Genomic DNA, 24,535 nt, shown 5'->3' with positions numbered 1-24,535 from the left:
CAAATCTCATCCCTCCCCGTTCCTCTACCCAAATCTCATCCCTCTCCCCGTTCCTCTACCCAAATCTCAGCCCTCCCCGTTCCTCTACCCAAATCTCATCCCTCCCCGTTCCTCTACCCAAATCTCATCCCTCCCAGTTCCTCTATCCAAATCTCATTCCTCCCAGTTCCTCTACCCAAATCTCATCACTCTCCCTGTTCCTCTACCCAAATCTCACCCCTCCCAGTTCCTCTACCCAAATCTCATCCCTCCCAGTTCCTCTACCCCATCTCATCCCTCCCCGTTTACCTCTACCCCATCTCATCCCTCCCCCGTGTACCTCTACCCCATCTCATCCCTCCCCCTTTACCTCTACCCCATCTCATCCCTCCCCCTGTACCTCTACCCCATCTCATCCCTCCCCCTGTACCTCTACCCCATCTCATCCCTCCCCGTTTACCTCTACCCCACCTCATCCCTCCCCGTTTACCTCTACCCCATCTCATCCCTCCCCGTTTACCTCTACCCCACCTCATCCCTCCCCGTTTACCTCTACCCCAACTCATCCCTCCCCGTTTACCTCTACCCCACCTCATCCCTCTCCATTTACCTCTACCCCACCTCATCCCTCCCCCCTGTACCTCTACCCCATCTCATCCCTTCATGTCCAGGCTGTCTCCCAGTGTGTCTCACCTGTCCCGGGGCGTCCCATGATGATGTCTTTGCATGGTGTGGGGTGCAGGTTCTCTGCAGGCAGTATGAGGGGCAGCAGGGCTGTAGGAGAGGGGTGACAGGCCACTGGCTGCTGAACCTCCCCCCCAAACGAGCCTGTCCTCTCCGTCCTACCCCGCCCTTCCCCTGGGCTAGCTGGGTTGGTGAGGGGGGGTCCCGAAGAGGGGGGCGTGGTGGAGATGGAGAGGCAGGCCAAAGCGGGGTAACCGGGGGTGACGGAGGTCAGGGAGGGCGGGGCGGATGACACCAGCACCAAGGTTGGGGTGGGGCTCTGGAGGAGGACGGTGCCGTTGGTTGCCGCGGCAGCAGCAGCGTTGATGGGTACAGGGACTTGGAGAGTGGAGACAGGCTGGGGAGTAACGCTGTTAAGACTCTTAGGATCACCTACTCCCCCCCCCCCACGGCCTAACGGACGCTCTGTGAACTTGGCCAGAGGAACCTCCGGGTTCCGCACGATCACTGGAGAGTCCCGCAAGGCCTGCTGGGATGTGGGGTGGAAACGGCGGGGGCCTGAGTCTGGAGGGGAGGGGGGAGTTGGGGACACCAGGAGGGGAGGGGGGGAAGTGGTGGAGGAGGAGGGGGGCCGGCTGGTTGGTGTGCTCACCCCTCGGGGACAGGAGAAGGTGGGTGTGTAAGCGTGGGTGTGTGCTGGGGTCTGGGGGGAGAGGACAGGGAACGAGGCAGGGTTCAGGTCCCCCTGCTCCAGCTCAGGTTTGAGGGGGTAGTCGTGGTGGGGGTGGGAGGAGGGAGGAGGAACGTCTGTTTTGCGTTTGCTGGGGCTCATGGGGACAGTGAAGGTCAGGTTAGTGTGGAAGGACGGCTGGACCCCTGAGGTATGCCTCTCCCTCTCTGCCCCCCCAGGGGTGCTCAGCTTGCCCCCCGTGGCACTGGGGTGTCTGTGTCTACGAGGAGGGGGGAGGACGGAGGAGGCGGTGATGGGGGAGAAGTTGGCGGGACGGAATCCGAAGAGGGGGGAGGGTGAGGGCGAGGGGGCGGGGGAGAAAGGGGACTGGTTGGAGGTGGGGGAGAAGGAGGGGGTCCCAGAGTGAGAGCTGCCCAGAGACACCAGCATGGTGGCTGCCTCACACTCGTCAAAATCAAACCTGGAGAAATCATGGGGGAGGAGGGAGGGCAGCACCAGCCGAGGGCGAGAGTCTCCTCTACTGCTGGCCTCGCTGCTGTCTCTGGACGTCTCATCCCAGTCAAACCCACGCAGGTCCGAGGGGGTGACCGTCCCCGAACTGCTCCCCCCTCCTCCTCCTCTCCCCCTGTCCCTCTCTCCCCCTCCTCCCGCTCCCTCCATCTCTTTAGTTCTCATGGAGAGGTGGCGTGAGCAGTATCCTCGTCTCTGGGACTCCTTCATACAGCCCTCTCTGGAACAGAGGCGTCTCCACTGCTTGCCGTTGAACTTCTTGCGGATACCGTTAGGGGTGCACACCACGTCCCCCTTCTTGTACTTCTGCAGGGCGGCCGACAGGGGGGTGCGGGAGCGCGAGGAGGAGGCTGAGGAGGAGGTAGACCCCCCTCCAGGGGTAGGGGTGGGGATCTGGGAGGGGGTCTTGTCCAGGGGGACCAGGGCACTCTTGGAAGGGGGTAGGTGTGGTGTGGGGGTCATGCCCAGGGCCTCAGGGCCAGGCAAGGTGAGGGAGGACAGGTGAGAGCCCAGTGGCGTGCCCAGGCCCTGGACCAGGTGTTGGGAGGAGGGGTAGCTGTGCCCCCCGAGGAGGGGCTTGGAGAGGATGTGGCGAGGCTGGGTACCCATACTGAACCTAGACATCTCCATGTCCTCCTCTGGTGTTTGGGGCTGTTTCTGTCTCTCTTGTTCCCTCTCTTGTTCTATCTCTCTGTCAGGGTAACCCTCTCCAGTGCTGGCGACAACGCTGGTCGTTACCAACGAGGAGGGGTGGGGGGGGATGTTTCCATAGTGATGCCCCCCCACCACCCCAGCTGGAGAGAAGCTGTGCACCAACCTCGCTCCCCCTCCCATCGGCCCACCCAGCGCCATCCCAATACTCAGCTGGCACACCTCCCTCTCCACCTCCATCTCCTCCCTTCTCTCCCTCTCCTCCCTCTCTCTCTCCCTCTCCCTCTCCCTCCCCCCCTCTGGGTGAGGCAGTTCCCAGGGGGGAGTCAGCAGCCTCAGGCTCTGTCTGGACACCCATACAGCCTGGGCCTGCGCCCTCCTTCTCTCCTCCTCCATCCCTCCCTCCTCCTCCCTCCCTCCATTCTCCAGCGCCTCTCGATCCTCACACAGTAGCACCCTGTATGGGAACGACACGGCAGGGTGGGGGTCTACCTGGGACAGCACCCCTTCTCTGTATAGCTGAGGTGTCCCCTGTTCACCCCCATCTCGCCCCCCTCCGAAAGGCACACATACGCGTGTCCCGATGGCCACCGACGCCGTGCCGGGTGGGGGGGCGTCCAGGATGAACTCCACGCTTGTCTCCTCCCCCTCCGGGTGTGCGGTCCCCCCCTGAAAGGGGTAACAGAGTATCCCCTCCTCCCCCTGCAGCTGGATATCAGCGCTGCCCCCACTCACCCGCCGCACCACCCCAGCCCTGAACATAGGAGACAGGGGTCCATCCCTCTCTCTCTCCCTCCCACCTTGCTCTCCGTTAAGTCTGTCTCTCCATCGACAGCGGGCTAGAACTCTCTGGTTCTTCAGGCCTTTGGCCAGGGCATCCGCCCCGGACAGACTGCCCTTTCTGTGGCTAGGGTTGGGGCCGGGCTGGGAGGTAGTAGCAGAGTAAGGGGGCAGGCTGCCATGGTAGGGGGCTCTAGCAGGGCTGGTACTGGGCTGGGAGTTCACCTCCAGATCGTGCTCGCTGGCTGTATCCGTGGATACGGAGCGTACTGAGTTAGGGGCCCACTCTGCCTCTGTCTCCCCACCCTGGGGGTCTCTCTCTCTGTCCTGGGGGGCCACACTACCATTGTTGGGCCCTATGGAGGCCCCTGTCAACCCCCGTTCCCCTGGGTCATGTCTGTGGCTGCTAGCGGCTACCTTCCACTCCTCATTGGACACACTGGGGGCTAACGAGTGGCTGACTGAGCTGCTACTATGGCTGTTACTAATGCTGTTACTATGGCTGTTACTACCATTAATAGTAGTGTTAGTCCTACTACTGTTACTAATGGTATTACTACTGTTATTACTGTTAGTACTACTGCTAGTACTACTGTAGTTACTGTGGCTGTTGTGCATGGGGGCAGGGGTGAAGGTGAGGCCGGGGGCGTTGCTACCAGCATAGTGTTCAGCGATGTACTTCTTCTTGGGGACTCTGGCCTTGAAGGTGGCTGTTTTCCTACTGGACATGGAGGTAGGGCTGGGACTGGTAGTGGGGGTGGGGATGGTGAGGGTGTTGTTATGGGAGGAGGTGGGGGTGCTGTTAGGCCCCCCTGATTTCCCCCCAACCCCCCCTCTGCTGTCCTCGGTCTTCTCTTTATCTTCAGGTTGCCTTTGCAGCACCTGCTCTGTAGGTCCCTCCTTCTTTGGGGTCTCACTGCCTCTGATTGGCTCCCGCTGAGAGCTGTCAGAGGAGGTTGTGGATTGTTTCCGTGGCAAGTGGGCGGGGGGCGTGGTTTGAGGCTGTCCGTCTTGGTTCTCCTTCCTGAGTTTGTTCCTGTTGTCCCTCTCTGGGGGGGTCTCTGTCGCCCCTCTCTTCTTCCCCCCTTTGGCCCGTGTGGAGGGGGGAGAGCGCCCCCTCTGTTTCTTTAGTGGCTTCATCTCTTCACCTTGTCTTTTCCTTTCTGCCTTTATACTCTGTGGGGTGAGTGCTGACGGTTGCTCTATCCTTTCTTTGGCTCGTCTTATTTTTACCCTGTTTCTTCCTTTTCTTTCTTTTTCCGGTGCCCCCTGGTCTTCTGCTCTCTTTTTCACTGCCCTTTTTCCTTCCTTGTTCTTTTGAAAATCAGACTAAAAACAGAGAGAGAGAGAGAGAGAGAGCGAGAGAGAGAGAGAGAGAGAGAGAAGACAGGTGGTCATTTATTATCGTCATCATCAAAAATGGCTGAGATTAGAAAATGATGTCATACCTGGAAGTGTACTGCACTGAATGACTTCCCACCAACCCACCAACCGGCTCATAACGCCACCATTCACCTCCATGTTAATCCACTAAAGTGTGTGTATGTGCACAAGTGTGTGTATGTGCACACATATACATTAATGTTGAGTGAATTTGAGGAAGTAAACAGTGTTGATGATTCCCACTCCAGCTAATGACGATGTTTCAAAGGCCACAGTTCCTAACATTTGTGGATGAGCCTCCACTAACACTCCACTAACTAAACAGAGCTTTTACAGATGCATCATCAGGTTACATGATTAAACTAGAAATGGAATGCATATTATTTCATACATTAGCTTGGTCACTATGACACATGGATTTACATCTGAGCACTGCTCTAGTATTACAAACTAATTTCTCCACACACACACACACACACACACACATACACACACACACACACACACACACACACACACACACACACACACACACACACACACACACACGTTCCCAGGTTATGCTGTTCTATGCGATGTGTGTGTGCGTGTGTGCGTGTGTGTGTGTGCGTGTGCGTGTGCGTGTGTGTGTGTGTGTGTGTGTGTGTGTGTGTGTGTGTGTGTGTGTGTGTGTGTGTGTGTGTGTGTGTGTGTGTGTGCCTGGGCTCACATTTACACATCAGGTAAAACACACACCAATACATGGGTCATAAACAGGTCTTTTTTTAACTCCCATCAGACAGTGGTGGTCTATGGTGGGCAGGGTGAGGTCACTCACACACATAGAGGCCGAGGGCTGATTACACACAGAGAGGCCGAACACACAGAGAGGCCGAGGGCTGATTACACACAGAGACGGCTACACACGGCAGAGAGAGACAGAGAGAGAGAGAGAGAGAGAGAGAGAGAGAGAGAGAGAGAGAGAGAGAGAGAGAGAGAGAGAGAGAGAGAGAGAGAGAGAGAGAGAGAGAGAGAGAGAGAAGGAACAGAGAGCAAGAGAGAGAGAGAGAGAAAAAAAGAGTAAGCCAGCTGTGCAATAGGTCTGCCTTTCCCATATAGAGTCATAGGGATTTTCCTCGTTCTAGCACACCCAGCCCTACTCTCTCTTTCCCTTTCTCTTTCTCTCTCTCTCTTTTGTGTCTCTTTGTCTCTTTTTCGTACTGGCAAACACAGACACAGGAAAAAGCTACACATTTTGAATAATCTGGCATGGTTTAATGTGCTCATATTGGGAAAATGTTAACCCTGGCACACGGTCAGGCACACTCTTCAGTGATGCGCAAAACAAAATGGACAAAAACAGTCACACACACACACACACACACACATACACACACACACACATACACACACACACACACAGAGGCAAACACACACATGGATGTAAACACGCACACATTTCTCAGAGACGAAGTGAGGGTTAGGCTAATGGGAGAATTCTTCAACAGAGTCATTTTAAGACACCGTGTTTTAACTGTTTGTTTACCCATGCTAAAAACGACTCACACACGTACACAACACCATAACCTCTTCAGTATTTAGTTTAACATGGCTGTTACAAACTCCCTCAGCCTGTCTCACACTCTCAGGCCCCTGGCCGTCCCATTACGGCTTTTGGCCCTTTCTCTCCCTTCGGCTAAAATAACCGAATGGCCTGATTCATTCATTAGAATGACACATGGCCTGAAAGTAGAGCAATTACGGTTACGTGGTGCGGTAAACCTCCTGGCCCCTAGTTGTGGTGAGTGTAGGGACGTGGTGCGGTAAACCTCCTGGCCCCTAGTTGTGGTGAGTGTAGGGACGTTGAGAGGAAAACCTCCTGTCCCCTAGTTGTGGTGAGTGTAGGGACGTGGTGCGGTAAACCTCCTGTCCCTAGTTGTGGTGAGTGTAGGGACGTTGTGAGGAAAACCTCCTGTCCCTAGTTGTGGTGAGTGTAGGGACGTTGTGAGGAAAACCTCCTGGCCCCTAGTTGTGGTGAGTGTAGGGACGTGGTGCGGTAAACCTCCTGTCCCTAGTTGTGGTGAGTGTAGGGACGTGGTGAGTGTAGGGAGGTGGTGAGTGTAGGGAGGTGGTGAGTGTAGGGGGGTGGTGAGTGTAGGGAGGTGGTGAGTGTAGGGAGGTGGTGAGTGTAGGGAGGTGGTGAGTGTAGGGAGGTGGTGAGTGTAGGGAGGTGGTGAGTGTAGGGACGTGGTGAGTGTAGGGAGGTGATGAGTGTAGGGACGTGGTGAGTGTAGGGAGGTGGTGAGTGTAGGGACGTGGTGAGTGTAGGGAGGTGGTGAGTGTAGGGAGGTGGTGAGTGTAGGGAGGTGGTGAGTGTAGGGACGTGGTGAGTGTAGGGAGGTGGTGAGTGTAGGGAGGTGGTAAGTGTAGGGAGGTGGTGAGTGTAGGGAGGTGGTGAGTGTAGGGAGGTGATGAGTGTAGGGACGTGGTGAGTGTAGGGAGGTGGTGAGTGTAGGGACGTGGTGAGTGTAGGGAGGTGGTGAGTGTAGGGACGTGGTGAGTGTAGGGAGATGGTGAGTGTAGGGAGGTGGTGAGTGTAGGGAGGTGGTGAGTGTAGGGAGGTGGTGAGTGTAGGGAGGTGGTGAGTGTAGGGACGTGGTGAGTGTAGGGAGGTGGTGAGTGTAGGGAGGTGGTGAGTGTAGGGAGGTGGTGAGTGTAGGGACGTGGTGAGTGTAGGGACGTGGTGAGTGTAGGGAGGTGGTGAGTGTAGGGACGTGGTGAGTGTAGGGAGGTGGTGAGTGTAGGGAGGTGGTGAGTGTAGGGAGGTGGTGAGTGTAGGGACGTGGTGAGTGTAGGGAGGTGGTGAGTGTAGGGAGGTGGTGAGTGTAGGGAGGTGGTGAGTGTAGGGACGTGGTGAGTGTAGGGAGGTGGTGAGTGTAGGGACGTGGTGAGTGTAGGGAGGTGGTGAGTGTAGGGAGGTGGTGAGTGTAGGGAGAGGGTGAGTGTAGGGAGGTGGTGAGTGTAGGGACGTGGTGAGTGTAGGGAGGTGGTGAGTGTAGGGAGGTGGTGAGTGTAGGGAGGTGGTGAGTGTAGGGACGTGGTGAGTGTAGGGAGGTGGTGAGTGTAGGGACGTGGTGAGTGTAGGGAGGTGGTGAGTGTAGGGAGGTGATGAGTGTAGGGACGTGGTGAGTGTAGGGAGGTGGTGAGTGTAGGGACGTGGTGAGTGTAGGGACGTGGTGAGTGTAGGGAGTTGGTGAGTGTAGGGAGGTGGTGAGTGTAGGGAGGTGGTGAGTGTAGGGAGGTGGTGAGTGTAGGGAGGTGGTGAGTGTAGGGAGGTGGTGAGTGTAGGGAGGTGGTGAGTGTAGGGAGGTGGTGAGTGTAGGGACGTGGTGAGTGTAGGGACGTGGTGAGTGTAGGGACGTGGTGAGTGTAGGGACGTGGTGAGTGTAGGGAGGTGGTGAGTGTAGGGAGGTGGTGAGTGTAGGGATGTGGTGAGTGTAGGGAGGTGGTGAGTGTAGGAATGTGGTGAGATACGTGTTGGAGGAGTCAGGGGAGGGAGCTAGTCAGGGATCTGATCTCAAGCCCCAAAAATGTGTTTGGTCATGGTCATGGTCTTTAAAAATGTGTTTGGTCATGGTCATGGTCTTTAAAAATGTGTTTGGTCATGGTCATGGTCTTTAAAAATGTGTTTGGTCATGGTCATGGTCTTTAAAAATGTGTTTGGTCATGGTCATGGTCTTTAAAAATGTGTTTGGTCATGGTCTTTAAAAATGTGTTTGGTCATGGTCTTTAAAAATGTGTTTGGTCATGGTCATGGTCATGGTCTTTAAAAATGTGTTTGGTCATGGTCGTTAAAATGTGTTTGGTCATGGTCATGGTCATGGTCTTTAAAAATGTGTTTGGTCATGGTCGTGGTCATGGTCTTTAAAAATGTGTTTGGTCATGGTCATGGTCTTTAAAATGCTCTTGGCTTCGGCTGATAAGAAAGCGGCAGGGCTCTAAACTGACCTTTTCTACAAGGAGCACCTGTGTGCCTAAGGTGAAAAATGTTGGAGCACACAAAGGAATGTAGAGAAAATATTTGCGGTAACAAGACGTTTTCTTTGTAGTAATGGTGCAAGCATGACGGTCATGAATCTGTGCTCAGTGTATTCTCCACTCAGGGGCTGCTGTACAGTGAAGTTATCTTTGCAACAATCATCATCTGGGTGATTATTTTTCGAGGCGCACCGGTGGTTCTAAATTTTAATTCCAGGTCACGCAGCAAAATATTTAGGCACATATGCGAGTAAAATGTTTGCACTGTAGAGCCCTTAGCGTGTTTATACTGTGCCGTACTGTAGGCTACATTTTATTTGTATTTTATTCCGTTTTATTCCTCCACACACTAGGAATTCAAGTTTAGTGACCATTCATCTAGTCCTGGATGCAGTGTTCTAACGTGTGGTGTTCTAAAGCTAATTTCCTGCAATTCTACCCATTTTGCCATGGGGCTGAGAGAACATTTGCAGACAGTTTTAAAGCTAATTTCCTGCAAATCTTTTTTTTTGCCATAGCTTATGCCATGTTCTAATGCTATCTGAGTGACTCAAACATTACAACAAAATCAATGGTAGCCCCATGCCTTGACATTTTTTGAATTTTTGATTCTCTCGAACTGTCTAGTTTTTATTGGTGATTGTTATTTCTCAAAGATTATCTTATTTATAAGACATAGCTCCTCTATCGTTTCTACATACTTTATATCAGAGCTTTAAATATATATATATACAGTGGGGAGAATACAGTGGGGAGAACAAGTATTTGATACACTGCCGATTTTGCAGGTTTTTCTACTTACAAAGCATGTAGAGGTCTGTAATTTTTATCATAGGTACACTTCAACTGTGAGAGACGGAATCACGGAATCAATTAATCACATAAAATGCAAATTAATTACTTAAAAATCATACAATGTGATTTTCTGGATTTTTGTTTTAGATTCCGTCTCTCACAGTTGAAGTGTACCTATGATAAAAAATTACAGACCTCTACATGCTTTGTAAGTAGGAAAACCTGCAAAATCGGCAGTGTATCAAATACTTGTTCTCCCCACTGTATATACAGTACCAGTAAAAAGTTTAAACACACCTACTCATTCAAGGGTTTTTCTTTATTTGTACTATTTTCTTCATTGTAGAATAATAGTAAAGATATCAAAACTATGATATAACACATATGGAATCATGTAGTAACCAAAGAAGTGTTACCCAAATCAAAATATATTTTAGATTTTAGATTCTTCAAAGTAGCCACCCTTTGCCTTGATGACATCTTTGTACACTCTTGGCATTATCTCAACCAGAACCACTTTTTTGGTTACTACATGATTCCAAATGTGTTATTTCATAGTTTTGATGTCTTCACTATTATTCTACAATGTAGAAAATAGTAAAAATAAAGAAAACCCCTGGAATGAGTAGGCATGTCCAAACTTCTGACTGGTACTGTATATATATTACATCATATTTCTTGGAGTGGGGGCAGCAATTTAGCAGCGGCGGATTGCCACTGCTAAATTAATATAGGGGAAACACTGCCTGGAAGTAGTGTGTGGTACAAGATTGAGTGTGAAGTATCAGTACAAGATTGAGTGTGAAGTATCAGTACAAGATTGAGTGTGAAGTATCAGTACAAGATTGAGTGTGAAGTATCAGGCTAAGATTGAGTGTGAAGTATCAGTACAAGATTGAGTGTGAAGTATCAGTACAAGATTGAGTGTGAAGTATCAGTACAAGATTGAGTGTGAAGTATCAGTACAAGATTGAGTGTGAAGTATCAGGCCAAGATTGAGTGTGAAGTATCAGTAATAGATTGAGTGTGAAGTATCAGGCCAAGATTGAGTGTGAAGTATCAGTACAAGATTGAGTGTGAAGTATCAGGCCAAGGTCAGTGTGTTGATCATGGGCATGGTTTTAGTTGAATTACAGCCCAGAGAGGTCAGCAACCATCCAAGGCTAAAATGTGTATTTTTTTCATCAATCCTAAATGTTGATTTTCATTTAAGACCACAATTCCAAAGAACTGGTTGTTTTTTGTGTATTTTGTGCCGTCTATCTGCGTGCTAAGTGTTACTTCTCATATGCCGCTCTGTATGTGCTTATTGTCATTCTTGTCATTTTAAGTGTTTTTAATAACCTGCCCTGGGATTGCGGTCGAAAATTAGCCGGCTGGCTAAAACCGAGACTGTACATTAGGGAAAGGGAATACCTACTCAGTTGCACAACTGAATGCATTCAACCGACGTTATCGGCGCCCGGGGTGCAAAAATAAACGTAATAAAGTAAAAGTAGCTGTCTGTATGTGCCCAAAACACTTTATAATTTTTTTTTCTTTATACCATGTTTCGGATTCCAGAAAAATTACTGGGAGAAATTTTAAGCGTCTTCTTCTGGGAAAAGACAATGATAATTTACTGGCCTTGATTAAGATCAGTTGATTCTGGCTCAATCACAAAAAAGGCAATAACAGGAGATTAGCCTGTTTATTACAGTACAATACAAATATTGTACAATGTACATTTTATCATGTGATTAAAGTACCATCTAATGTAGACTACAGTGTCCCAACTAAAATACAAGGCCAATAACTAGATCCATCTAAATGTATAAATTATTCCATTCTGTATTGTGAGAGCCTCTGGCAGAACTGGCCTTAAAGGGGTTGATTGATAAACATTTAGCCCCACAGACAGTGAAGGCCTAGTACTCAGAACTCAGTCTAAACACGATCACCCTGGAATACGAGCAGCATTGACTACACACACACACAAATATACGGCGAGCAGTCCCACACACTAACACTGAACCAGGAATTTACAGAAAAGATACACTGTTCAATTCTCCATTGGCCTAAGATCACACACACACACACATACACAGTGAGGAGTAATTAATATAGACATCTAATCTCTACAGAGAGTGTAAAGACATGGGCACATATGCAGAATAAAAGCATGCTCCTAGTCCCACTAAACTTTATTACTGTACTATCCCACGGTTATAAACTACTGCCACAATGCAATTTTTGTGAACCACTCGTGAGGAATATAGTGCAGTGCCCCAGTACACTGTGGCAGAGGGTGTGTGTGTGCCCGACTGCCCGTGTGCAGGAGATGTGCCACACAAGAGTGTGTGTACAAAACACCATATGTTGAGTGTGGGACTTCACGTTGTCTCTAGCTTGTTTGGTGCTGCACCTCTTCATACTGTGTGCGTGTGGTATGGCACACTGCAGTTCATCCCTCTCTGAAATGTATTTTATGGGCGTCTGAGAGGGCGCAGGGCTGCAGTGGAGGGAACGGGATGGAGAGGGGAGCACTAAGATACACTACACCACTAAGGATTAAAAGGTGTAGTACAAGGGGAGTGTACTGTATTCTCCCCCGTGGTTTACCGTGGTGACAGGGCCATCCTACCCTTAAACTGGGTCACCAGGGAACCAACACACATGAAACAGCAAAAAATTAAATAACACACATCACACACACACACATTTGAGTAGCTCTTGTGTACGTACTCACTGTACGACGAGGGGGTGGAGTGATTGCACAATGCGACATAAAGGAACACATATTGTCAGGGTATTGTTGGTGTAGTGAGAGGGAGAATATGAACGAGTGTGTGAGTGAGTGTGTGAGTGTGTGAGGGCGCTACGGTGGAGAACCTCAGTTCAGTTGTGACGTAGTTAAAATACTGTCAGTTGCTTGCTGGCATAATTATGCTGTCACTGTCCATATTATTGATGAAACAGAAATATTGAAGGTTGAAACAACCGTTAAGGACTCCAGTCAGTTATTGATCTACAGCTTTAGCATGGACCAGAGGTGTCCAGTGTTGACTGGGACCCAATGGCAGGACTGCCAATGCCAAATCAATGGCAAACTGCTCTGCTAAACTACAGGATACATTTCAATCTAGGAGAGATTTCCATATGCATGCACAAATTAAGTGATGAAAGCAATGATGATGATACAAAATCAACGGTTTTCTAAATGCATAATCTGCAATACATTGCAAATGCTGTCAGTTGTGATAGCACCGAGGTACAAGTCTGTACACCCCAATTGCAAATGTTGTTTAACTCTCTGAAAATATTCTACATGTCAAATGTAGAAAAGTCTATAAGGAAACTGCAGCTCAATGCAGCCAAGACGCCTCTGGAGTGCTATGATAGGTGTTTAGCTGGGCAGAAAAGTGGGAGCACGGCCTGAGAGGATCCGTTACATAGTGCCAGACAGCATACGAGCTGTTTCTCCCCGGCCTAGGTTCTGCGCTGATCCGAGCAAGAGTAGCCTAGCTAGTACTAGAGCCGCTGCACAATGTCAAAGGAGTTGAGGCTGTCTTACCTAAAGCAAACAAACACAGCAGCATGTGTCGAATGCTTAGCCCAACGACATTTTCTACACAACGCAGCTTTGCACATATTTCTCCAACACTAAAATATATTGCAAATTGATGTGCAGTTACTTCAGGGACGGTTCATGACGCAAAAGTTTAATTCAGCGAGCCAAACAGCATTCATTTTAAGCGGGTCACACAAATCGCTAGCTAATCTGGCAACTACTGCTCAGTAGTAGTAGTAGTAGTAGTAGTAGTAGTAACAACAACGTCATTACAACTGCTCGGGACTGTTTTAAGTAATATAGGACGTAGTGTCCATTCGTTTACTATTTACGAACAGTCAGGACAGCAATAGTACATACTGGGGCTGATGCTGGGGTGTCATGTATTTGCTGCACTGGGGTGTGCAAGATGGGTCGATTACCTATTTACTGCTATGCACAAAGTCAAGTTTACTGCAACGTTGAGGTGGAGAATAGTAGTGCAAAGTTACTTGTAGCTTGCTTGCAGGTTATGCAGTTAATCCGTTGACAAAGTTTAGTGACTGTGCACCCTCACCCCCCTCTCCTCTTTTCTCTCGTCCCTTCCTTGATACTTAGCGAGAAAGCTGTGTCACTCTTCTTTACACGCGATCAGTACGAAAAACAGGGCAACCGACCGACCGTTAACCGTTGATAGTAACTGTTGTTAGCTTGTTGGAGAAGAACATACAAGTCGGTTAGTTGTAACTCACCCAAACAGAAAAATTCAGTTGGCAATAGAAACATGTACGATCCTATTTTGCAGATGAGGAAGCTTGCACGCTCGCGGTTAACATCCTTCGGCTGGCCGTTGCTACTGTGTGGTCCGGGCTCGCACTTTAATTTCCCTCCGTAAAACATGTATTTTTCCCAGAGCAACTCAAACAGGGATAAAAAAATAAAAAAATATCTGGTTCCCTTTTCCACTACAGTCTCAAAATGGTGAATGAACCACTAACAGCTGGCCTCGCTGACCAATCACAGTTCTCTGACAGGTACAGTAGCCTACCAGCGTTAACCGTACAAAGAAAAGGGTGTGGACAGCTGTCAATTTCCACATGATTGACACGTGTATCTGGCGAATGTCTATGGGATATTAGACCAAGCCGGTGCCTAGTCCGAAACTATACAGTATCCAATAAGGGCATTGGGAACCATAGGAACAGTGTGTGGGTGGGCTCAAGGGAGGGACCGAATCAGAGTTTAGCCAATAGAATAGCATAGGTGTCCACCCCCCTCCAAAATAACGTGTCACGTTTACCACCACTGACAGAGCAAGGGCCATCCCTGGCTAGACAGTCTACTGTGGGACTTTCCTTATCACGGAAACATCAAGGAAAAGATAGGTCATTAATAGTGTGAGCACTTACAGAAACTAACTCCGTGATTTCTACAAGTATGTCAACTCCCTCTGCAGACCTGAAGGAATGGAGAAAGTGGGATGGAGTGATTCAGAAAGAAGGGGAGGCTGAAGGGGTTCTAAAAAGTTTTACTGCTCTCGAGCCTTGAGATCTTCGTTTTCTTTATAATTGTTATAGTGTAAAATGTTGTGCCATTACACCGCTTTCACTCCTTTGTATCTCTCCTTTCGCTGATTACACTCCTCCTTTCTTTTCTCTCAGCAACAGACCCTCACCTCGCACCGAACAGCCAATCACGGCGCTGAGTTCAGCTCTGTCTGACGTCGACGATTACACTGCCCCGCCTCTCCCATAGAAAATGACAAGGGGATCTTTGCTGACGTCACCTTGCCAACGCCTGATTGGCCAGGCCGGAGATGTCTCCCAGCCAATGGCCGAACGCAGTGGTGATGTCATCACGTATGTTGCCACCAGCTGGACCAAGGGGGTGTGGTCTGTCGTAAACTCTGCTCACCAGTGTTTACTGCAAGTACGGTAGTACGAGAGAGAGCCAGGCTGCATGGAAGAGTGGCGTGCCGAACCTCTGTAGTACTATGGCAGTCATACACAGTAGGACTACGACTACAACGGACTTCTAGCCTATTCTCAATAGCACACTGGCAGATTTTATGAAAAAATATAACATTTTTGTTCTGGATGTTTTTCTGCAATACCTTTGAAAGATAAATTTGGTTTGAGGTCTTTACCTTTGCTTCTGATTAAGTGACAGAGATATAGAGTAGTCTTCTCTTTTTTTCCAGGCTGTGCAAGCCAACAAAGACAGTTACGTAGTAAACATTACATCATCCTTATTTCTCTTGTAGTAGACAGACAAACAGACTCACGCAGAGACAGACAGCTTGGGCAGAAGCCTCTCACAGCGTCCTCGCTGTCGGTGTCCCCCTGTTAGTGTTCCCTCACATGCCATATGGAAACGATAAAAAAAAAAAATGAAAATAGTAGAATCTCTGTTTATACAAAATAATACATGTTGATTAAAAAAGACAACACAAAATCTGAAAGACCACCAGATAAAGAGGCAGATTGTGTTAGCACGCGCGTGTGTGTCAGTGTGTGAGAGAAGGTGGAAGGGAGCAGGAAGGGAGACACCTAGCGGTAAATAGACAACACTGCAATGTGATATAATGCCGCAATCTCTAAAAACGTTTACGTCTGTCTGTCTGTGTCTCTGTCTGTTGCTGATTAGTTACTTTACATCTCTGGAGAATGAGTTAACTTCTAGTGCTGCTGTCAGAGGAGCAGTATTTGGCTATACGAACTCCACCGCAGACATAGCATTCTCTAGCTTTCTTCTTAGTTTCTAGAAATACCAGGTAGATTATATGAAAATATGCAGTAATGTATAGTTTGAATGGAGTTATATTATTACAAAAAGCAATTGAGACTGTTTCAGATATGTTTCAGTTTGTAATGTATTTAAACCATTGAGGACCCAAACTGTTTCAGTAAAAAAGTTGAATATAAATGTGGTCCCACTGTGTATTTACATGGTAATTAGCATGGTACATCGACCATTTTCAAATTAATTCCAATCAATAGATTAATTCACTCTTGTTAGTAATCAAATATAAGTTTGCTCTTCCCCTGCTGCGTGTCAGCAGTTTGTTGACTGAAAGAGAGAGAGAGAGACCTGAGCTGTGTGGATGACGACATGGCTGTAAATGTTTCCCTCGTTAGCAAGTCTCTCCCTCTCTCAGCAGGATTCTGACCTTTGACCTTGACCCCTCACCCCAGCAATGGCCCCTCTCTATACCCCCATCACTGACCTGTCAATCAGATGTCAGAAACTCGCCCCCCCTGCTGAGCATTGGGTCCTGGGGTAGGGGGGGAGTGTGAGAGAGATAATAATAATACTGTGGTATGAAGCACATAGAGAGAGAAGGACAAATCCCTATTCAGCCATTCAGTGTAAACTGAAATGAATGTGGAGGTGGCTACATACATTCACTACACTAGAGGACTACCATTATTTGTACTGAAAGTTGGTATTTACCACAGGCTAGCTGACATGAGATATTCCATTGTGTACAGACAGAACACATCATCAATGGTCTCACCAATGGAGAGTTCAAGAACAAAGTAGGACCAAAGTATGAAAATGCACTATGACTATGCAGTGATGGATAACGGTATTGGTAAATTAATCTCTCTGTATGTAATTAGTGTATTTCACTGTTTGTATGCTCCCACAGAGTTCATATAACATTAGAACATAATACAGTAATACACTTAAAAGCTAAGGTTACCCCCAACCAACACACCACCTCCTCACACCTAGCAGTAACCCACACTACACGGGCAGACCGATGGAATGTCTGACAGCTCTGGCTCTTATAATACTGCAGACACTCACAGTAGCATAACCCCTGACCTCTAACCTCTAATTCCTGGCCCCGGACCCAACACCAATGACTTAGGGCTCTATGCCATCACAGCCATTAACAAGGTTTCCAGGTTAAAAAAAAACTTTAAAAAAAACATTGTTTTCAGGCCTAGGGAGAGATACAAGGAAGAGGATTAACGGTACATTTCCCAAGAAAGGAAACATCTTTTGAGCCACAGGAATTGAGGTGTGGGTGGACTCATCTTTGTATCTGTGCCATTACAGTGTCTGTGACAGCATGGGCAGCGCCACTGAGGCTAAAGTCCATTTTCTTCTTCACGATTGGCTAAACCCTCCTAATGACCCGGTTGGACATGATTCCAACCGGGTCATCAGTAGGGATCAGCCAATGAAGTTGGAAGTCTCACCCAGTTGACAACATTCAAATGGTGGAAGCCCTCAACTGAGCTGCCAATGCTAATACAGCCTTTTGGCCACTAGAGGCCTCTATCATTCTCTATAGGGTGGACTGAGGGAAGGCTTTTGGCTGTTACCTGTTTCCTGTGACCTATTTCCTGCCTCCAATCACACCTGGGTAACCAACTTCCCTGATGTGAGAGGATACCTGGGGCTACAGGTCCCTGGTTACTTTAGAAACAGAACATTGTATTGCATAAGCAGTTTGGCTGGAACACAATCACGCTTCACTTATCCATTCTATAACACCCAATTTCTATGCTGCTTGCCTGCACAAGAGCAAGAGGATTCTCAGGGCCAAAGAGGCTCCAGTTACCACAGAAATGCAACACATAGAGCCTACATCACACAGATACCTTAAACAGCCCACATCTTTAACTGTATGTGTGCTCTTTTGGATCTATATGCTCTATTTCTACACTTTGCACCTTTAGCCTAACAGAGGGACAGCATTCCTGTCAGGCTCATAGTGTATATTGCATGTCAGTAGAGACTGAGCCTGTTCCTGGAGACACAGCAATCTCCACAGCTTCTCTCCGCTCAAACCAACCATACCCCTCCCAACACAACACTCCCCACACAGCCAGGGCCATTAGGGCTCATTAGTCTGATCAATAACCCTGTAAAAACCCTGTTAAACTGTAAAGGGTTTGAGAAAGACAGGGAACACACTCCTGGTTGGTTGATCTGTCCTGTCTAATCTGATACTGTAGTTACAGTTGATATGAGGAAAGGCTACAGTATGTATGGATAAAGAGACTAATCCAATGGTCTAGAGAGAAAGAGAGTGTGTGTGTGTGTGTGTGTGTGTGTGTGTGTGTGTGTGTGTGTGTGTGTGTGTGTGTGTGTGTGTGTGTGTGTGTGTGTGTGTGTGTGTGTGTGTGTGTGTGTGTGTGTGTGTGTGTGTGTGTGTGTGTGTGTGTGTGTGTGTGTTGAGTTGAGTTGAGTTGAATTGAGTTTATTTTTACAGGGACTGTGCACATTAATCAACGTTTCAGTAAAAGTGCCGGTTTTAGCCAGCCGGCTAATTTTCAACCGTAGTCCCTGGGCAGGTTATTAAAAACAATTACAATATAGACAATCATTGAGCAGTGAGCACACGCAGAGCAACATAGGACAAGCAAGACATAGCATACAGACAGACAACATAGGACAAGCAAGACGTAGCATACAGACAGAGCAACATTGAACAAGCAAGACGTAGCATACAGACAGAGCAACATAGAACAAGCAAGACGTAACATACAGACAGAGCAACAAAGAACAAAAAGCAGCAAGACAAAATTCATAAAAGCAACAAAGTGTTTCCACACCTCACAAGTTACAGACAACAGACAACATGGAAAGCGGCAATACACAGCTAGGGATTATGTTCACAAATCTGATTGACCTTTAGCCATGTCTTCATGCATTTTGTGAAGGTGTGATATGTGGTGCAGTTATGTGTGTCTGATGGCAGTGTACTCCAGACATGGGAAGCTCTCACAGAGAAAGCGGATTTACTAAAGGTGCTTTTCCTTAAGGGAACTATACAGTCACGTCTCATAGCAGACCTTGTGGATCTGCTGCTATATGTTTGGGTTTTCTGTTTAACAAAAATACTGAGTGGAGGGGGAGCCAGGCCATTTAGGATCTTGAATACAAGACATGCGTCGGTGTATTGCACAAGATTTTCCCAACTCAGGAGCTCATGCTTTCTGAGGATGTAACAGTGATGATGGCTATTGGGCTTCCTATCAAGCACTCTGAGAGCCTGTTTTTAGACAGACTGAATAGGTTTTAATGTTGTACAGCAAGCTTGGGCCCAACTAGTCAAGCAGTATGTTAAGTGGGGGAGTATCATAGATTTGAAGTACAGTTTTGTTACCTCTGTAGTCAAACAATTTCGTATAAATCGAAAATTAGCTATGCTGAATTTGGTTATTTGAATTACCTTTTTCACATGCTTTTTAAAAGAGAGGTTGGAATCAAGTCTGATGCCAAGGTACTTAAAATCAGATACCACCTGGAGCTTCTCCCCTGACACATAGACATCTGGCTCAGTAGCATCTGTTGCCCTCTTTGTGAAGAACATGCAAACAGTTTTTTTCACATTGAGATGCAAACACGAGTCACTGAGCCACTTTGTAACCTGGACCATTACAGTAGTGAGTTCTTGTGCAGCTTGTTGTTTGCTCTTTGCATGCACATATATCACTGTATCATCTGCATACATTTGAACTTCAGACCCAGTACAGACAGAAGGCAGATCATTAATGTACAGGCTGAACAGGAGGGGCCCCAGTATTGACCCTTGGGGCACGCCCACATCATAGCTAAGAGTGGGCGACAGCTCATTGCTCACTCTGACACACTGAGTTCTGCCTTCAAGGTATGATTTCATCCATCTCAAGGCATTGGGGGAAAAGTTGAACTTGGACAATTTTGTGATTAGAATCTCATGGTTAACAGTATCAAAAGCCTTCCTTAGGTCCAGAAACACAGCCCCAACAATGCCCCCTTTGTCCATCTTGGACTTCACATTTTCCAGAAGAAAGCAGTTGGCCGTTTCTGTGGAGTGTTTCGCTCTGAAGCCAAACTGCATGGAGTGTAATGTGAAGGGGCTGTTGTTGAGGTGGGCAATCAGTTGTTCTGCTACACACTTTTCAACAACCTTTGACACCACAGGTAGTATACTAATGGGCCTGTAGTTACTCACGTCAGCAGGGTCGCCCGATTTAAAGATGACCGTTATTATGGCCGACTTCCATACCCTTGGAAACACCCCAAGACCAATAGATGTGTTGGTGACCTTAGTAATGGGGCCAATGAGTGACTCTTTGTAGTTTTTAAGAAAGGTAGAGTCCAGCCCAAACACATCTTTGGCTTTAGAGTTCTTTTGTGAGCTAATCACCTTGTTCACCTTTGACTCAGAAACCTCCCTTATGATGAAGACAGGTGTGTGTGTGTGTGTGTGTGTGTGTGACAGCCTCTCACAGACAGAGTGCTGTAACTAATTGGTAAGAGATCCCGTGACAGAAACCATTTCATGAACAGCAGCCGCATTTCAAAAAACACAATTTTCTATTCACTCAGAAATAGTCAAAAATTAACATGTTTTATTCCCTACTAAACTAAACCTATAAGGTGGACTGGACTGGAGAGTGTTTGTCCGTGATTTGCTACCACTACATGACATTGATGAAAGGCTACAAAAACGACAGCACACTGCGAGCGGAACATAATAGCATCGTTAAACGCTAACAGAGGTGGTAAAAGAGGCCAACTGCTATCCGATCCATAACATACAGTACAGTAGGCCCTGTGTGTCGGCTGCATTACTGACACAGTAACAGGACACCGTTCAGCTGTTGCAGGGATACATGTCATATACGAGTCAACACTGAGACTCTGGTCCTATGTAAGAGGCCCTTGTCGACACATTCCACACTTTATGAGTGAGGGACAATTTGAGGTAACCAGTAGGCCTATGGTAGCCTGGATGCAGTCTCTGTTCAGCTATTACATTCCACTCTTTGCCACTCCTTTCATTTGCCAAATACATTTCTTTGACTGGAGTGGCAAGGAGTGGAATGGCAGCTAAAAAGACTGGTACCCAGGCTAGGGATATGGGTGAAGATGTGTGGATGGCTGAGGTTACTGCTTTGAATGAATCTGTTGATCTGCTATTTGATGACATAGGCTTATTGCTACTGAAGGGGTTAATTGAAGTAGTGGCAGGGCCTTGGTACTGTATGTCTGTAACCATAACCTGCTATCAAAGTACAGTAGGCTAAAAAACTCTAGTACAGTTTGAATCCAAAAATGTATTAGTCAAGACATTTTAGCATAATTATGGGTACATTTTGGGGCAGTTTGACTGAGTTTGTGTTTGCCTGCAGTACTAATTTTATACAGCAGAGGGGGATATGCTTCTGATAATGACACCGATTACATCAAAAACGGATACGTACCTATTCTAACAGTGTACAAGTTCTCATGTCTTCCATCAGTTTTAGATGTTGTACAGTATAACTAACGCATTCACATAAATTAAGTAATGCAATAAAATAAAACATGAACAAGTTGGCGTCAAGTTCATCAACTGGAACTGGAACTGAAACAGCCAGATGATCTGGAACTGGATCCTGTAGTGAATGTAGATTAACCTACCTAGCAGCAGAGGAGGTGTGAGAAACTGTAATTTTCTCCGTTGTGTCTGTCTGTGTTGTGGTTCAGTGGAGCAGCTCTTCTCTGTACAGGAGAGGATGTGGCTGGGGTGGAGCCAGGCACACTGTGCTGCTCACTATGTCGGAGTGTGTGCAGGCAGTATATTGTACAGTCGTGGCCAAAAGTTTTGAGAATGACACAAATATAAATGTTCACAAAGTCTGCTGCCTCAGTTTGTATGATGACAATTTGCATATACTCCAGAATGTTATGAAGAGTGATCAGATGAATTGCAATTAATTGCAAAGTCCCTCTTTGCCATGCAAATGAACTGAATCCCCCAAAAACATTTCCACTGCATTTCAGCCCTGCCACAAAAGGACCAGCTGACATCATGTCAGTGATTCCCTCGTTAACACAGGTGTGAGTGTTGACGAGGACAAGGCTAGAGATCACTCGGTCATGCTGATTGAGTTCGAATAACAGACTGGAAGCTTCAAAAGGAGGGTGGTGCTTGGAATCATTGTTCTTCCTCTGTCTATCATGGTTACCTGCAAGGAAACACGTGCCTTCATCATTGCTTTGCAAAAAAGGGCTTCACAGGAAAGGATATTGCTGCCAGTAAGATTGCACCTAAATCAACCATTTATCAGATCATCAAGAACTTCAAGGGGAGCGGTTAAATTGTTGTGAAGAAGGCTTCAGGGCGCCCAAGAAAGTCCAGCAAGCACCAGTCTCCTAAAGTTGATTCAGCTGCGGGATCGGGGCACCACCAGTACAGAGCTTGTTCAGGAATGGCAGCAGGCAGGTGTGAGGCGAAGACTTTTGGAGGATGGCCTGATGTCAAGAAGGGCAGCAAGAAGGGCAGCAAAGAAGCCACTTCTCTCCAGGAAAAACATCAGGGACAGACTGATATTCTGCAAAAGGTACAGGGATTGGACTGCTGAGGACTGGGGTAAAGTCATTTTCTCTGATGAATCCCCTTTCCGATTGTTTGGGGCATCCGGAAAAAAGCTTGTCCGGAGAAGACAAGGTGAGTGATACCATCAGTCCTGTGTCATGCCAACAGTAAAGCATCCTGAGGACATTCATGTGTGGGGTTGCTTCTCAGCCAAGGGAGTGGGCTCACTCACAATTTTGCCTAAGAACACAGCCATGAATAAAGAATGGTACCAACACATCCTCAGAGAGCAACCATCCATCCATGAACAGTTTGGTGACGAACAGTTTGGTGACGAACAATGCCTTTTCCAGCATGATGGAGCACCTTGCCATAAGGCAAAAGTGATAACTAAGTGGCTCGGGGAACAAAACATTGATATTTTGGGTCCATGTCCAGGAAACTCCCCAGACCTTAATCCCATTGGAAACTTGTGGTCAATCCTCAAGAGGCGGGTGGACAAACAAAAACTCCAAGCATTGATTATGCAAGAATAGGCTGCCATCAGTCAGGATTTGGCCCAGAAGTTAATTGACAGCATGCCAGGGCAGATTGCAGAGGTCTTGAAAAAGAAGGGTCAACACTGCAAATATTGACTCTTTGCATTAACTTCATGTCAATAAAAGCCTTTGACACTTATGAAATGCTTGTAATTATACTTCAGTATTCCATAGTAACATCTGACAAAAATATCTAAAGACACTGAAGCAGCAGACTTTGTGAAAATTAATATTTGTGTCATTCTCAAAACTTTTGGCCACGACTGTATGTCTGCACATTGTATGTGTGTGTGAGTATGTGTGTAAACATACAGGATTGGGAATGTGTGTATATGCATACTGCATATGGTATGTGTGTGGTTGCATGAATGCATGCATAGTATGTGAGTGTCTGAGTGTGTGTGTTGGAGTGTGTGTAGGGGCATGCAGGTTTCCGCGAAAGCATGCGCTGGATATGAGCAAGCGGGCAAAGTGGTGCAAGTGCGAGAGCGACGTGGTTCCTGTGGTCTCCCCTCTTCTCTCCTCCTCCACGCGAAGTGAACATCTGTGTGTGTGTGTGTGTGCTAAGCACCTAGAACCCAGGAAATCAATGCACCTGTCACACCTGGGTTCCCCATCTGGGTGACTGAAACACTGACCTGACTGAGGTTAAAGTTGTAGGGCCCAAACCAGGACTTACAGTAGACTGAGGTTAAAGTTGTAGGGCCCAAACCAGGTGTTAGAGCCGATTTGGACATATTTGTATAAAAGACTGAACATACTGAGCTCCATGTACATTTGTGTAAATATATTAAATATTAATGTATATGATGAAATATTAGGTACGTACCTTTATGATTTATATTTACCTGATTGAGATATATTCATTTGTTGTTAGTGTAACTCAGTTTTTGGCCCACCCCTCTTGCCCATTCATTGTACTGTGTTAAATGTGTTAGTATAAAGGCAGGAAGTTGGGCCTTCGGGGGGAGGAGTCCTTGCTAGACGTGGGAGCGGTATAGTTTTTTGAAAATACAGACATACATACAGACAGGTCATATTATGTATTTGCCATATCAAGTAATCTCTGCTTTAAGTTCATTGGAGAATAATTTTTTGTTAGATATAAGAAGAATAAACATTTTTGTTGCACCATATCCCTGGATCTCATTGAATGTTTGGCCGTTTGGAAACCTTGAGTGTGGACTGTATGCGTACGAAACAACCCCGCTTCAGGCTAGGGCAGTGGCTATGGTAAAAAGGAAAGGAAGCCACTACACCAGGACTTACAGGAGACTGAGGTTAAAATTGTAGGGCACAAACCAGGACTTACAGTAGACTGGCTACAGCACAGCTATTACGTCCTGGTCAGTAGCTCTAAATGTTAAATATTCTGGTATTTTTGTGTGTTAACTTCTTATGGCTGCCGGGGCAGTATTGAGTAGCTTGGATGAAAGGTGCACAGAGGTGCCCAGAGTAAACGGCCTGCTCCTCAGTCATAGTTGCTAATATATGCATATTATTATTAGTATTGGATAGAAAACACTCTGAAGTTTCTAAAACTGTTTGAATTATGTTTGTGAGTATAACATAACTAATATGGTAGGCAAAAACCTGAGAAAAAATCCAAACAGGAAGTGGAAATTCTGAGGCTGGTGGATTTTCAACCAAGCTCCCATTGAAATCCC

The 24,535-nt window shown here is 47.2% G+C and overlaps 1 protein-coding gene across 2 annotated transcripts in view; it reads right to left on the bottom strand.

Moving 5' to 3' along the window:
• Positions 1-13,968, bottom strand: part of cicb (capicua transcriptional repressor b) — a 57,417-nt gene extending 43,449 nt beyond the window's left edge. For both annotated transcript variants that reach the window (XM_071396829.1, XM_071396830.1), the window contains exons 1-2: positions 13,772-13,968; positions 673-4,624 (exon numbers count right to left, since the gene is read on the bottom strand). In XM_071396829.1, coding sequence (XP_071252930.1) covers positions 673-4,435 — 3,763 coding nt within the window. In that variant the 5' untranslated portion in view covers positions 4,436-4,624; positions 13,772-13,968. The remainder of the gene's footprint in view (positions 1-672; positions 4,625-13,771) is intronic.
• Between the last annotated feature and the right edge of the window lie 10,567 nt (positions 13,969-24,535).

Source organism: Salvelinus alpinus, chromosome 4 (genome assembly GCF_045679555.1).
Source record: "Salvelinus alpinus chromosome 4, SLU_Salpinus.1, whole genome shotgun sequence".
Classification (NCBI taxonomy): Eukaryota; Metazoa; Chordata; class Actinopteri; order Salmoniformes; family Salmonidae; genus Salvelinus; species Salvelinus alpinus.
Note: the sequence above shows the minus strand (reverse complement) of the source record. Positions and strands in the feature narration are given on the sequence as shown.